The 14,735-nt window shown below is 36.6% G+C and overlaps 1 protein-coding gene across 3 annotated transcripts in view; it reads right to left on the bottom strand.

Moving 5' to 3' along the window:
- Window positions 1–14,735, bottom strand: part of TPRG1 (tumor protein p63 regulated 1) — a 358,132-nt gene that overhangs the window by 66,632 nt on the left and 276,765 nt on the right. For all 3 annotated transcript variants that reach the window (XM_084990688.1, XM_084990689.1, XM_013982284.3), the window contains one exon: window positions 7,983–8,159. In XM_084990688.1, the coding sequence (XP_084846814.1) occupies window positions 7,983–8,159 (177 nt within the window). The remainder of the gene's footprint in view (window positions 1–7,982; window positions 8,160–14,735) is intronic.

Genomic DNA, 14,735 nt, shown 5'->3' with positions numbered 1-14,735 from the left:
TTTCCTGATTTTTGTGTCTGGTGAATGTTTTAATCCAAGAGAATCTTCCTTCATCTCAAAAATAAATGATCCATAGTCTATAGCTTTCTCTTGTCCATCACCCTCTCACTGCACATTAAGCCAAAGACAAAAGAGTGAATAAAACAAAACAACACTGTTTTGTAAGCACCCATATGTGGAATATGCTGGCACATGTTCTGCTAAGTTCCAATAGTCCTATTCCTAGAAAAGAAGCAGAATCTACATTAACAGGAGAGGTTATCTTCTCCCAGAGGGACAGAGAGGAGGAAAGGAAAGGAGAGAGGATGAAAAAAACAGAGGCAAGATCATAGAGAAAGAGGAGAGGAAAGGGAAGGAAAAGGAAGGAACAGGAGGGGAGAAGGGAGAGTGAAGGGAGAGAGAAAAAAGGAATAAAATATTATTTATTAAAAGAACACTGGACAGGAAATTGGAAGAATTGATACTGAAACCCAACTCATTCTAAATAGCTGATGGTACCTGAATCTCCGGACCTCTCTTGGTATCATCACTTTTTTCATTTCTAAAATATAGTCAATCCATGGTATTTATTCTTGGTATTGAAGGTCAAATGGCACAGAAGATGTTAAAGCTCCTGGTAAACAGTGTCAGCATGACCACCTAAGGCCAGCAGGTGCTAATATTGTCATTGTGTTTTCTTTTAGCAAGGGAATTGCTCACTCTCTTCAGTCTTTCCCCTGAGTCAATTTATGACTATTTAGCAGCTGATTTTCCCTTGCCTCTTCCTCCTTTTGCTGCCTGCTGCCGCCTGACCTCTTACTTATAATGGTGACTTAATGCCCAACCAAGCAAGGCCAATTGACTTGGAAATAAAGATAACAATCAAATTAATCTATTTAGTTCCATGTTAACAAAATCTTTTATCTGAGAGAAAATCAGAACTTGTTAACACCTGATATCTAGAAGGCATATTACTAAGGCTTTCAAGGTATCTAATTAGAGTTGTACAATAAGACTATTAATGAAACAGAATGACAATATGAATGACCTTTTGATAGATGAGGAAACAAAGTTAGCGGTTGTAAAATTGGGACCAAAATCCGGGGCTCTCCCCCTAGTCCAGAACTCAACTATGGAAGTTTGCTAAAAAAATTGAGCGGAACTTTAAAAACCACCCCTTCATCATGTTTCTAACCCCAGGGGCCCAGAAAAGGCCCTTTAATTTTTAACAGCATGCTAGATGCTGGCACAGGCTTTCTTACTCTAGCCCTAGAATGAAAAACTAAATAAAGCCATACGAGTTAATTAAGAGGACTGAAATTATATCAATTCTCTGCAGTAATAATTGGATGCCTCATGGGAAATAAAATCGAATATGCCATAAAAATGAAATTTGTCTGGTAAAACTAATGAAAGAAGGGAAGTGAAAGACAATAGAATGTAAGAATAGTATGAATATGCAGATTTCTTATGCTTCACTGGAGGTTTAATATATACTACTGAAGATGTCACATCAAGTGGAAGCATATTATCTAAATAAACAACCACTGATATAGCTGATAATGATACTTATAAAAAACTTAAAGTAAATGATATGGAAGTATAAAAAGAAGATTAAAAAGGGAGTTGTTAACATAAATGAGTTTATATTAGAGGGTAATAGATAATAATAATAATTGTCACTGCTGTGGTTTGATCCCTGGCCCAGGAACTTCTGCATGCCAGAGGAAGGAAGGAAGGAAGGAAGGAAGGAAGGAAAGAAAGAAAGAAAGAAAGAAAGAAAGAAAGAAAGAAACAAAGAAACAAAGAAACAAAGAAACAAAGAAACAAAGAAACAAAGAAAGAAAAGAAACAAAGAAAGAAACAAAGAAACAAAGAAAGAAAAAAAGAAACAAAGAAAGAAACAAAGAAAGAAACAAAGAAACAAAGAAAGAGAAATAGTAATTTAAAAAAATTAATTACCTTCTCTCAGTCTATGACAGATCAAAATTTAATTAATAAATTTATCCAAAAATTTAATTAATAAATAATTGGAAAAGACAGAGAAAATATAAATAACTTAATGATAATGGATCTAAGTATCATTTATCAAATACGATACAAAGAAAGCAGAGACTTCACCACATCCAAGTATATATGAAATGTTCATACAAATTAAGTATTGAAATGTAAAAATATTCAGTAAATGGCAAAGAGTAGAAATAGTAGAGACAACTTTCTCTAAACACAATGTAATAAAACTAGAAATTAATAATATAACTCAAGAGAGTAGGCACACTATAGTCAAGCTTCTGAAAAGCAAGCATAAAGATAACATTTGAAAGCAGCTAGAGAATATACAGAGGAATAACACTTCAAATGACTATGAACTTTTCTTCAGAAATTATGGAGACCAGATGACAGTGGAACAACACACTGTGAATGCTAAAAGAAAAAAACTCAAGTCAGAATTCTCTAACTAGAGAAAACATTCTTTAAGAATGAAAGTTAAATAAATGTCACCTCCCCCCAAAAAAAAGAAAATAAGAAATTTATCCCAGCATATTACAATGCAAAGTGCTGTGTATTTGGAAAATGACATCAAAGAGAAACCTGACTCTTCTAGAACAAAGAACATCAGAGATGAAAACATGTGCTTAAATATGAGACATTTTATATCCTGCTTTCTTTGAAATACATATGATTTCTTAAAGCAAAATTTATAACATTATCTTGCGGGGTTTAAAATGCACTTGAAAGTAATACATGTGACAAACTATAAAAGAAAAGGCAGTGAGGAGGGGATGTAAATGGACCTCTATGTATATGTGTACATATATACATTTATATATATTTATATGTATATAAATTTCTGAGTATTATGTTTTGATGTCTGACTGAGAAGAGATGCCTCCCTTAGGGGTAGCCCATTCTTAGAGAGAGTGATGGCCCAATCCATGGACTTTGATATGCAAATTAAACAATCCAGAGGCAAACCTTCTCTCTCTGGCCCATACTTCTCATGAGGCAATATTCCTCCTCCTTGGCTCAAGGCCAAGTACCAGACAATGAAGAACTACCTGTAGCTTAAAGCCTACAAAAAGTTTTCAAACTAGCCAATCCTAAACTCTTTACCCTGCCCTGCCTTGCCTTTCCAGTAGAAACTCCAATAAAGGACTTGGCCTAATTTCTCCCCTAGCTCCTGCCCCTTCTGCCTCTTGACAGATACTATGTATTCTTCTATGGCCCTGTATGACACCTTCTTTGGAATTTGTGAGCATAACAAACTTTATCCTTCCAAGCCTATTCTTTTTCCTCCTGTGACCATACTGACTGTATAGAGCCATTTCCAATGTGTACATTTTTAGAACAATATGTTTACAAGGTTTTTATGTTTTAAGTGTAGTATTATAATAGTAACCCTGAGTACACTATGAAAAGTTAAATATTTATATTCCTAGAGCAGCAGTTCTCAATCCAGTGATTTTTGCCCTGAGGGCACATTTGGTAATGTCTGGGGACATTTCTGATTGTCATAACACAGAGACAGGATGCTACTGGCACCTAGTGGGTAGAGGCTAGGGTTGCTGCTAAACATCCAGCAAAGTAAAAAACAGCTTCCCACACCAAAAAATGGTCCTTATCAAAATGTAAATAGATTGAGAAACTCTGTCTAAAGCAACTACAATATTACATAAAATGTTATAACTAAAAAGCCTAAATACATGTGTATATCCATATATATACTTATATGCATACATATGTAATACACATATATATATTTAAGAGGAATATTTAAATACTTAAAATAATTTAAATATTTAAAGAGAGGGTTAAAAAGGGGGAAAGGAATAAAAAATACAAGGGGGAATGGAAAACAAATAATAGGTAACTGTCTTGACTTCAATCATATCAAAATTACATAAAATGTGAAGGGACTAAATACTCCAATTAAAAGGCAGAGATTAACAAAACAGATTAAAAGTATGACTCAGTTGTGTGATCTCTACAGATAATGCACTTTTAATACAAAGATAACAAATGGATGAAAAATGTACTATGCAAAAATAAGTATAAAATTGATAGAGTGGCTATAATTATACGAGATATAAAGTAGGCTTTTAGACTTATGATATTTGCAGAGACAAAATAACATTTCACAATGAAAAAAGGCTTGATTCATCAAGAGAAAACATACTAATCAAGAATGTGTATGCATCTAACATACTTTCAAAATACATGAAGCAAAAAATAATAAAATTAAAGAGAAAAGAGAAAATCCCGCAATGATAACAAATTCTAACATTCCCCTCTCAGTAACTGATAAAAAAATCTAGACAGAAACTAGTAATAACATAAATAATTTAAACGCTATCAAATACATTGAACAAATTGATAGCTATAGAAAACTATACAAAAAATATTTTCAATGCACATAATAAACTCAAAAGATGTATTATAATTCAGTCAATAAAACGAGTCTTAATATATTTACAAGGATTAAAGTCAGAGACAATAGGTTTTCTAAATTAAAATTCAGTAATATTAAAATATCTAGAAAAAATCAAAATATTTGGAAATGTGCCAATTCAACTTCTAAAGTACCTATGGGTCAAAAAAAAGTTAAAAAAATTAGAAAATATTTCTGAGGAAAGATTGCAAAACATACAAAAATCTGCAAGATGTTGTGAAAGCAGCACTTAGAAGGATATTATAGGTTTAAATTCCCACATTAGAAAGGAAGAAAGGTCTAAAATCAATGCCCTTGGGTTGCAAATTAAAAAGTTTTAAAAAGAAAAACAGAAGCAAAAGAAATGAAGAAGGAGAAAAAAATGAAGAGTAGAAATCAACCAGATAGAGATCAGACAATTGTGAAAATTGGCAAAGTGAAAAGCGTGCCCTTGTTAAAACCAACAAAATTTATAGGTTCATCAACAAGAAAAAAAAAAAAAAAAAGAGAGAGAGAGAGAACATAGATCACAAAAATTAGGAAAGAAGACATTAAAGGAATAATAATGGAATATTAACTATGTATGCTTTCAAATAAAATAACTTAAAAAATAAATCTTGAAAAATCACAATTTACCAAACAACACAGAAAAAAATTATAACTCAATATTTATAAAATGAATTAACTTTATTATCTAAAACTATCCTACAAAGAAATTTCAGGACCAGAAAAATTCCCTTGCAAATTCTATCAAACATTCAAGGAAGAGATAACAGCATTTACACACAAAAGCACTTAGAAAATAAAAGAAGGCAACAGTTTCCCACTTGCTTTATGAGACCAGCTAACCCAAATACCTGGCAAAGATATTGCAAAAGAATGAAAATAAAAAACTAATGTTCTCAAGAACATAGACAAAACTCCCTAATAAAAAATTAGCAAACTGAATTCAACAATGTATAGAAAGGACAATACTAAATGTGTTTATCTTAAGACTGAAAGATTGATTTAATATTTGAAAATCCTATTAACAAAAGGATTTTTTTAATTAGGCAAGCTGATGGAAAATAAATATGCATAGATAAATAATTTGAAAAGAAGATTAATAAGAGGGCTGTAAATATATCAGATATTAAAATGTTATAAAATGTTATAGTAATTAAAACCCTTTTGTACTCTAATAAACAAGAAATGGAATGGATAATCCAGAAATAAACACAAATAAATATGTAAAATATAAACTGATAGAGAGGGAAAGATGGAGTATTGAATAAATGATGTTGAAAAAACTAGCCTGCCATCTGGATTAAAAACTAAAGCTGATTGCATATCTTCTTCCTTATTTAAGGTAAATTCCAGATGTAACATAAATGTAAGGATTTTTAAAAATAAAATTACAAAACCCTAGAAGAAAATCTGAAAACCTGTTTTACAATTTGTGTAGAGAAAATCTTTCTCAAAAAGAAATAAACTTAGAAGCCTTGAAAGAATAAACATCTGATAACCTAAAACTCAAAGACAGTAAAAAAAAAAAGAATGAAAGAAAGAAAAAAAGAAAAAGAAAGAAAATAGCATTTTAAAGTTACAAAAGATATAACAAATGGGAAAAAATACTTGCAATACATATGGCAGAAACATGATGTTCTTTGATATATAAAGAGCTCTTAAAAATCAATAAGAAAAATCAATATCTCAATAGAAAAAAATATGGGCTATGTTCAAATAGGCATTATTTCATTTACATTTCATTTACTGAATTTGCATTACAGATAATTTGCATATATAAGGATATTTATAGCAGCTTTGTTTGTGGTAGAAAAGATAAAAATAAATAACTATGAATAAGGAGCTGGATAAATAGACTTGAAATGGTATAGGTTCCACTATTAAAAAGAATGAATTTAATCTACTATTATATATTAAAGTCCCAATGCATAACTTTGGGTAAAATAGCTTGAGGTAGGACATTTTATGACATGTGGACCCATCAAGTAAAATAATTTGTAAGAAATATATATATATGTATAAATATTAAAAAATATATAAACATATATAAACATACAAAGACATTTTATTCTTATATATTTACAGATTATTTCTTTAAAAAAATGAAACTGTTTACGCTGACTATCAGCTATGGAGATAATTCTGGAGAACCAGAAGTCTGGGGTAGGAGACTGTATCCTGACAGTAATTTTTTTTTTTTTTTTGCCATGTTTAAATATGTTTACAATGTGCCTGTTATTGAAAAATCCACAAGTTCAAGACATTAGTGAACTAAATCAATCATTTCTAGCATCCATGAAAAAAGCAAATAAAAATGTATTTGACTTGATATGCTTTCTGTAAGGAAAATCAATCACTTGATTGACCTGTGGGTTTTTTTTTCTGTATTTTAGAAAGACTTTTAGTTCTTACTTTACTTCATATCAGACCCACTGTTGGTTATTTAAGGAATAACAACAACAAAGAGGTAGCTGCCCTCAAAGAGCTCACAGTAGTAGCTCACAGTCCCATGGGAAGAGTTCACATTCAGAGGTAGAGAAGAAGACTGTTCTCCTTCTGGCTTAGATTTAAAATGTTTAGAAAAGTCAATTCCTTCTGAGACCATAAGAATCTACTCAGTTCAGCAACTCTCTTCTACAGACCTCACCAGGCCTCTTGATAACCATCAACATCTCCAAGAGAGTTGACCAAGCTCTGCTAAGCTTCCAGGGAAGGTCCCCAAGAGACTTAAGAAGAGCTATTAGCTATCGTGGCTTCTGTCCATTAAGCTTTCCAGAATAATTTCAATTCCCAAAGACATTACTTTTCTTCCTACCCCAAGTCCTTTGGTTTTGCTCTGCCTTCTGCTTGAAATATTCTTAAATTTTTGTACTTCTTTGACTAACTCCCACCCATGTCAAATATTGGCCCAAGTGCTTCTCCAAGAAAGCTTCTCTGATTTTTACCATACGAATTAGGTTGAGAACATTTCCTCCATGCCCCCACAGCTCTTTTCACTTTACTTGTAACCATTTGCTTGTCAGGTTCTCCTATGAAAGTACACATGTACTTAAAATTGTATCCCTGGTATCTGACACAGAGTAGAAACTCAAGGATTATTGGATGAATTAAACTACAGCAGCAGCATTCCCTTCATGGCTCAGTGGTTAATGAGCCCAACTGGGAGCCATGAGGATGCAGGTTTAATCCCTGACCTTGCTCAGTGGGTTAGAGATCCAGCATTGCTGTGAGCTGTGGTATGGTTCTCAGATGCGGCTCAGATCCCCTGTTGCCGTGGCAGTGGTGGAGGCCGGCAGCTGTAGGTCTGATTTGACCCCTAGCCTGGAAACTTCCACCTGCTTTGGGTGTGGCCATAAAAGGAAAAATAAATAGATAGATAAATAAATAAATAAATAAATAAATAAATAAATAAAGTAAACCAACCAACCAACCAACCAACAAACTACAACTGCGCTGTTCTTCCCTGCATTCTTTCAGCTTACAGGACTGAACTGACCTATGTGATTGCTTCCCTGCCTGGTTCACCCCCACTGTACCACTTTCCCAAGTCTAAGACATCAATACTCACTTGTCCAGTGACATCCCAGGGAAGGAAAACTTGCCCAAGCAGATGCGATAGACAGCACTCAGGGGAATCCGTTGCAACTGCACACAGCTGAGCATGATGAAGTCATATTTACAGATCAAGAGAGTCTTGTCTGTGACCAGCAAGATCCTCTCCTTCTCATTGTTCCAGTGATCTATCCTGTAAAATCCAGAGAGAAGAAGAGTCAATGACATAATCTTTCCAAGTTGAAGATAATGGCATTTACTGACACATTTCTACTAGAAGAAAATGAGGAGGTTTGATCACCTCAGAAGAAAGGGGAGCTGAAGAACGCCATCCCTTCTCTCCCATTCTGGTCCTGTGACCAAGGGGAGAGAGAGGTGGAAGATCACAGAGAAATGTTTTTACAACCACAGAGCTCAGAAATGATTGCCACTGACAGGATCCATTAGGGGAAGAGCAAGATTACATCATGTTGGCAGTAAACTGACCAGATGCTCCTCTACATCTCCTCCACTCTCTGGAAAACCTTCGTGGAGCACATATTCCTCAAAGGACATCAAAAATATCTCTTTGTTCTAATTCAATGTGGACAACTTACTAAGCACTGGTTTATGCTAATCTCCAAAGGTCACATTATTGATTGAATATAAAAAATGGAGACTTGAATATCAGTCACTGACCCTGCTCTAGCCGTCACTATTTCAAGCTCATTCTATCATTTTCTTGTGGTAAGAATATAGCGAAACAAGTGAAGGAAAGTCTTATGAGCCAGAGACAAAGCTGACACTAGGTAAGCGTTTATTGATTTGTTTCAGATTTGAGATCCTTTCAGGGTACACATGGAACATTCTGAGAGTTAAGAATCTCTCTAACAGAGAGACCAGGAAGGAATCAAAGTGGTGGCTTCTGGGTAAAAGGAAGTGAACACGGTCTGAAATTTCTCTCACCTACAGCACTTTTGCTGTCTGTCTGCTACAGCCTTTCCTATATAGCACTCTGTGACTTTTATTATAATTATTTCAGTGCATGTTTTGTCTTCCCTAAGAGACTGAAAAGGATGATTCTTGACTGATTCATATCTGAAGCCCCACTACACACAATCAATTTAATGCAAAGATAATATGGGTACCCTGCTCCCATTCATCATCACACAGCCACCACAATGCTATTCCTAAAATAAAAAGGCAATGATGTTACTCCCTTGTTCACTTTATTAAACAGCATCCTTTAGATTTCAGGGTTATTTTTAGATTTCAAATCCAAGTCACTTCACATGGACTACAATTTCCTGATGGTCTGGGGTCTGACCGTGGTCATCTTACAGCAGGCTGAGAAAACTCATTGTCCAAAGCATAGTTCAATTGCCTCATTGAAAGATTTCTTAAATTCCTTTATAAGCTTGTCCCCCTATTACACTCTCTCAAAGCATTCTGATCCTTTTTTCCTTTTCAGCACTTACCATGGTTTGTAAGAAGGAACAAGGCATGAAAGATTTAGCAACTGGCACCACAAATTAGAACAGATCCCCAAATGCAAAGGGTAGGACCATATCAGTGAATGTGGTCTGAGCATCACCCCTACATGTGTATGTGTGTGTGTGCACATGCATGCACTCCATGAGGGCAGAGACTTGCCTCTGGAGCTAGTTACTCTTTTCCTGTCAAATAGCATGCACTGAATAAATATCTATTGAGTACATCAATGAGTGTTGATCATAATCATTTTGAAGGTGTTTGGGCTGGATGAGTGTGGAGGTGAAAACTGCCAGCTCTACCAATGACTAACTCTGTAAGATTGGACATTGAGTCTGTCTGTAGTCCATGTTCCTTATCTGAGAAATGGAGACAGTACTTCTACTCATCTCCTAAGTTTGGGGAGAGGATGAAAGGACATGACTCTCAATCAGTGCTTTGTAATTTAGCTGTCATCGTCATTGGCAGGGACCTAAGTGACTAAGTGACCTTGGGTAACCCCAAGGTATATGCCATTCATCAATGCAGTCTAAAGACAGACAGGCAAGATAATGTTAGGAGTTAAGTCAATTGGGGGAGAAACAGGAGGCGACATGAAGGAGAGAAAAGGGGAGATGAAGGAGGAAGAAATAGGAAGAAACAGAAGAAGAAAAGAAAGATGAGATCATTGCATTATCATATGCCAACCAGGATGCATGTACAGTATCAGCTCTACATCTCCCCACAACCCTTTGAAGAAGGTCACATCTGCAGTCACTCGCTAGAAAATGCTAGTAGAATTAGTGATGTAGAGTCCGAGAGATCTGGTTTAAATCTTGCTTCTGTGATTTCCATCCACTCCAACAATGCTGCAATACTCAACTTCTACTCCACTGAGAGAAGGAGAGAATTCTTGATAATCTGTTTAACATTCTCAGTCTTAGTCAGAAAGAGACAAGGATTGTGAAATGTTTTATCAGTTATCTACATAAACTTCTCTAAATAGATTGTATCTACTTAGCAGCAAGTTATAAGCTGCTGCCTAATAAACCAGATTTGTTTTTAGTCTAAAAAATCCTCAGATTTTGGTTGAATGGCTTTACTGAAAATGTCAGCACTCCATAATGAGATTTATTTTAAAAGGTAAAGGATGGATTCGAGGGGTGGGGGGAGAAGATTCTTTTTAGGAACACAAAGTGCTCTGCTGTGACACAGACTCTGCATAATTTACATGTCGGGAAAGTCTGAATCCAAGTAAACACACAGGCTTATAAATAGTTTGGGGCCATCATCTCTAGCTCTTGGGTGGTATATTTATTCACTTAGACTTCAATCACACCTTTTTTTTCCCCCAATGAACTCTTGGAGAAAACATCAAATTTTATATTTCTAATATTATTACAATTTTAGTTTGGTTGGCAATAATATTCAGAAGAAGTAGAGAAGTAGAAATAATAATAATGCATTGTATTTGTGCAGTTCATGGAGGTTCACAAAGCCCTTGACTAGCAATACTCTTATTTAATCCTCCTAACAATCCTTTGGACCAAATTCTATTACCCTCATTTTAGAGACAAGAAACTCAGCTCCAGAGATCCTTAAAATGACTTAGGTGCCCTTACACCTAGCAAGCCCTGAAACAAGTATGGAGACACCAATTCCAGATATAATGTAGGTTTTCTCCCTGGTACCCCTCACCTCCCAGTAGAGAACACTTCAGTGTGGTAGGCAAATGTAGTAAAACCCACCTATGGAAGGAGCCGATTTGGTCTATACCACTTCTGGAACGGTTCTCTCTGGGAAATCTCTCCCCCAAAACAACACTCATAACTGTCCCCTCCAGACTTTGACCTCTTCCAGTGCTCCCTATCTTAAGGAAGAACCCTCCTTCCATCCATTATGCAGGTGAGAGATTTAAGAGTCTTTCTGAACTCATCCTATTTCTTCACCTCTCATGCTAAGTCCTAAACATATTACTCCCCAGCATCTCTCAAAACCATCCACGTCTCTCCATCTTTATTTTCACCATCTTAATCCAGTCTGCCCACATCTCCTGCCTGGACTATTGCAACCACCTTTTCATGGGCTTGGGTTACTAGCCACCTGGGCCTGATGGATCTGCATAAACTTTAGTTCCCTCCCAATCTTGTCGCCATACTGCAATGAGGTAGACCTTTTAAAAAAAAAAACACATCCGGCCTTTTACCCGCCTCCCCCTGCCCCCCACACATACCAACTCTGGCTTCAAAAAGTTCAACTGTTTTCCATAGCCCTTATGAGAAATGAAAAAAATCTCACCTGGTCTAAAAAGCTCTGCAGGGTCAGGTCTGACCTATGTCTTCAACTTCATTTCAGGCCAGGCCTCTGCACGCCCTTCTCCTTGATCTTCTTTCAGTTTCTTGGACTTACGATGCCTGCTCCTACTGAAGGGACTTTGCACATGCTGTTCCCTTTGCTGACCATGTTCTTCCTGATCTACTGTACCTACTTAGCGCCTATAGTGCTGAGCTCAATTACTCCTTTCTGTGGCATTACACTTTTCCAGATCTCTGTGACCACTTCTCTTCTTTCTAATATAGACTTTAGAACAGCACATTTCTCCTTCACTGTACTTATCTCAGATGCAATTTTATAGTTACTTCTATGATTACCTAATTAATGTCAGTCTCCTACACTGTACACTTCACAGAGTCAGTTCTTTGCTTTGTGTCTCCAAGGCAATAGGTACCCAAAAAATGCTTCTGAAATGAATTAATGAAAAATTAATGAAGAATTAATCATCTCTGTGAAATGCAACCTACATGCTTTGCCTCATTCTGCTTGAAGAATCCTATACTCGGGTTTACACATTGAAATATGCCCCCATAAAATAGCACATTTTTAAAAAAATCAGTAACATTGGGATAATGTTCATGCCATAAAGTGAGACAAAGCAGAATACAAAATATTACCTTCAGTATAATTCCAATTTTGTAGCAACAACAAAGTACATAGATGAAAATGTTAATACTTATTTTTTCTGAGTGATGGGATTTCCAATGACTTTCACTTCTTCTCATGCTTTTTTTTTTTAGCCAGAGTTTAATTTTTATGATAAACATTCTAGTTTTATGAGAAAAGAGATATTTTGAAATAAAAAATCACTATCCTTCAAGTTCCCAGCTTAAATGCTACCTATTTAATGGCACCTTCCCCTCACGTCCCTCACCTTCAAGTAGATGTCATCTCTTGCCTTTAAATACACAAAAGCCTTTATCAGTGCTTCCATTGTGGTCTTAGTCACAATTTCCTGTACTTGTCCTTCTCTTTCTCCCACATTTGATGAGAGGCCCTCTGGGGGTAAAGACAGCACCTGAGTCCTATCTGGGTCCATTACTGTGCCCAGCACAGAGCCAAAGAGAGAGCAAGGTCTTAGCAAATCAACAGAGTACGGAATAAAAATATTAGAATAATAAGATTCATCTTCTCGGTTATGAGAGCCTGTCTTTCCTGGCAGACGATTTGCCACACCCTTCCACCACACATCCATTCATCCTCAGCTCTCCCTTCATCACCCTTTTGACAGGGAGGGAACCTAGACCTCCTCATGGAAACTGGGAACCTAGTTGCTCCAGGAGATTTGCAGTTTCCTGGGATTACAACAGTTTCGCCAGCAGAGGGCAACAGCGAACTAGCAATGACAGGCGGGACCCATCTGAGGAAGTTTCCAGGACCACCCCCTAACCCCCCAGTTACTCAAATCTTCCCAGATGCTTCCCAGTGGCCCTAGGCCTAACAATACTTTCAGTTGCTCTTTTCAGGCTGTGTCAAATCAATTTGTGGTTTGGAAATAATTTTTCTCCCCCAAATATTTTCTTCTATCATTCCCCCGGACACGTATGCACATGCATGCACACGTGTGTAGGCCGTACATGTGCGCATACCACTCAGTGAGATATCTTCCCTGATATTGAATAGAGTGGTTATACTTGATTTAAAAATCAATCTTCTTTCCTGTGACCCTCTAGCTTCCTAGCACAACCCAGCCCTTGAAAGAAGACGACAGTATATTGGCTAGCCAGGAATCAGCAACTCGGGAGGAAAACACTGAATCATTCATTCCACACATATTCCCTGAGCACCCACTGGGTTCCAGGCTCTAAAGAGAATCCAATTTGGGTTTGCTATTCAAACACAAACAGATGAAAAATGCATGGCACTGAAGCAAAGTAATTTCCCTCTCCCTGAGTTAAGTGAAGTCTTATAAAACCTTTAGCTAAATAACCCACATGCAACTCTTTCAATCATTTGGTTACTCTTTCCCTGGGCCTCTCCAAGTTGTTTAAAATAGGGGACCCTCCAAGTAAACACAGCATTCTAATAAAAACCCGATGTCCATAAACCTTCCCTGTTCCTGTCCCCTGAATTGACTTCCTGTGGTTCGTGTTTTTCCCCACTACTCCATGCAGCCAGTCATGTATCAGGCCCTGTGAGAGCTACCAGGAGTCCTGAGAAAAGCATTCAGCTCTTAAGGGATACATGGTTCTCTGAGATATGGGATGAAATCCCCCATGAAAGAGTCGATGTGGGGTAATAAGACTGGATAATGACAATACAAGTCCACAAGACCACAAACTCAGGTGACTGGATTCCCAACCCACCGTCCCCAGGGCTGAGGAAAAGAAGCCCCAGGCATCTATCCAATGCCCTTAAAGAAGACCCTCTTACCAGCTTTTCATTTCCTGCTATTTGGTGAAGGAAAAGCACAAGTCACAAAGAAAGGACAATTCTTTGGAACATACACACACACACACACACACATAAACACACACACACAAAAAGACTCTCAGGAATATGTATTCATTTCTTCACTATGCCTTTAGCATGTACCAATATAGTACTAAATGTCCCCATAAAATATGGGGAGGATAAACCTGGAAACATTCATTTTTGAATCCACAAAGACTATTTTTTTTCCTGAGTAAGGGAATTCCTACCCTGAAGTTTCATACTGCTCCAGCTGATTGCAGAAAATGCAAAGGTCAACTTTTCCCCTGGAAAAGAATGTCCATGAGAAGGCATCCATCATGCTTTATGAAATAGGAAGGAAGTCATCATGAGCAAAGCAAAGGAAACTCAGAGGAGCAGGAGCTCTAGCAGGAGGGGTAAGGAGAAGCCACATCACATGCTGGAATACCACGATTTCTTTGCAATGTGTGAATGTTTTCACATAGATGGTTATTATCCCCTACTTTACATGGGGAGGAACCAAGCCCCAGTCAAGTGACATGCTTCTAGTATGAACGGCAGGGTCAAGGTGAGAATCCAGGTCTTTGAGACC

Source organism: Sus scrofa, chromosome 13, assembly GCF_054392235.1.
Source record: "Sus scrofa isolate SSC_HxYL_T2T_F1_AM1 chromosome 13, Sscrofa_HxYL_maternal_Yorkshire_Landrace_v2.0, whole genome shotgun sequence".
Taxonomy (NCBI): Eukaryota; Metazoa; Chordata; class Mammalia; order Artiodactyla; family Suidae; genus Sus; species Sus scrofa.
Note: the sequence above shows the minus strand (reverse complement) of the source record. Positions and strands in the feature narration are given on the sequence as shown.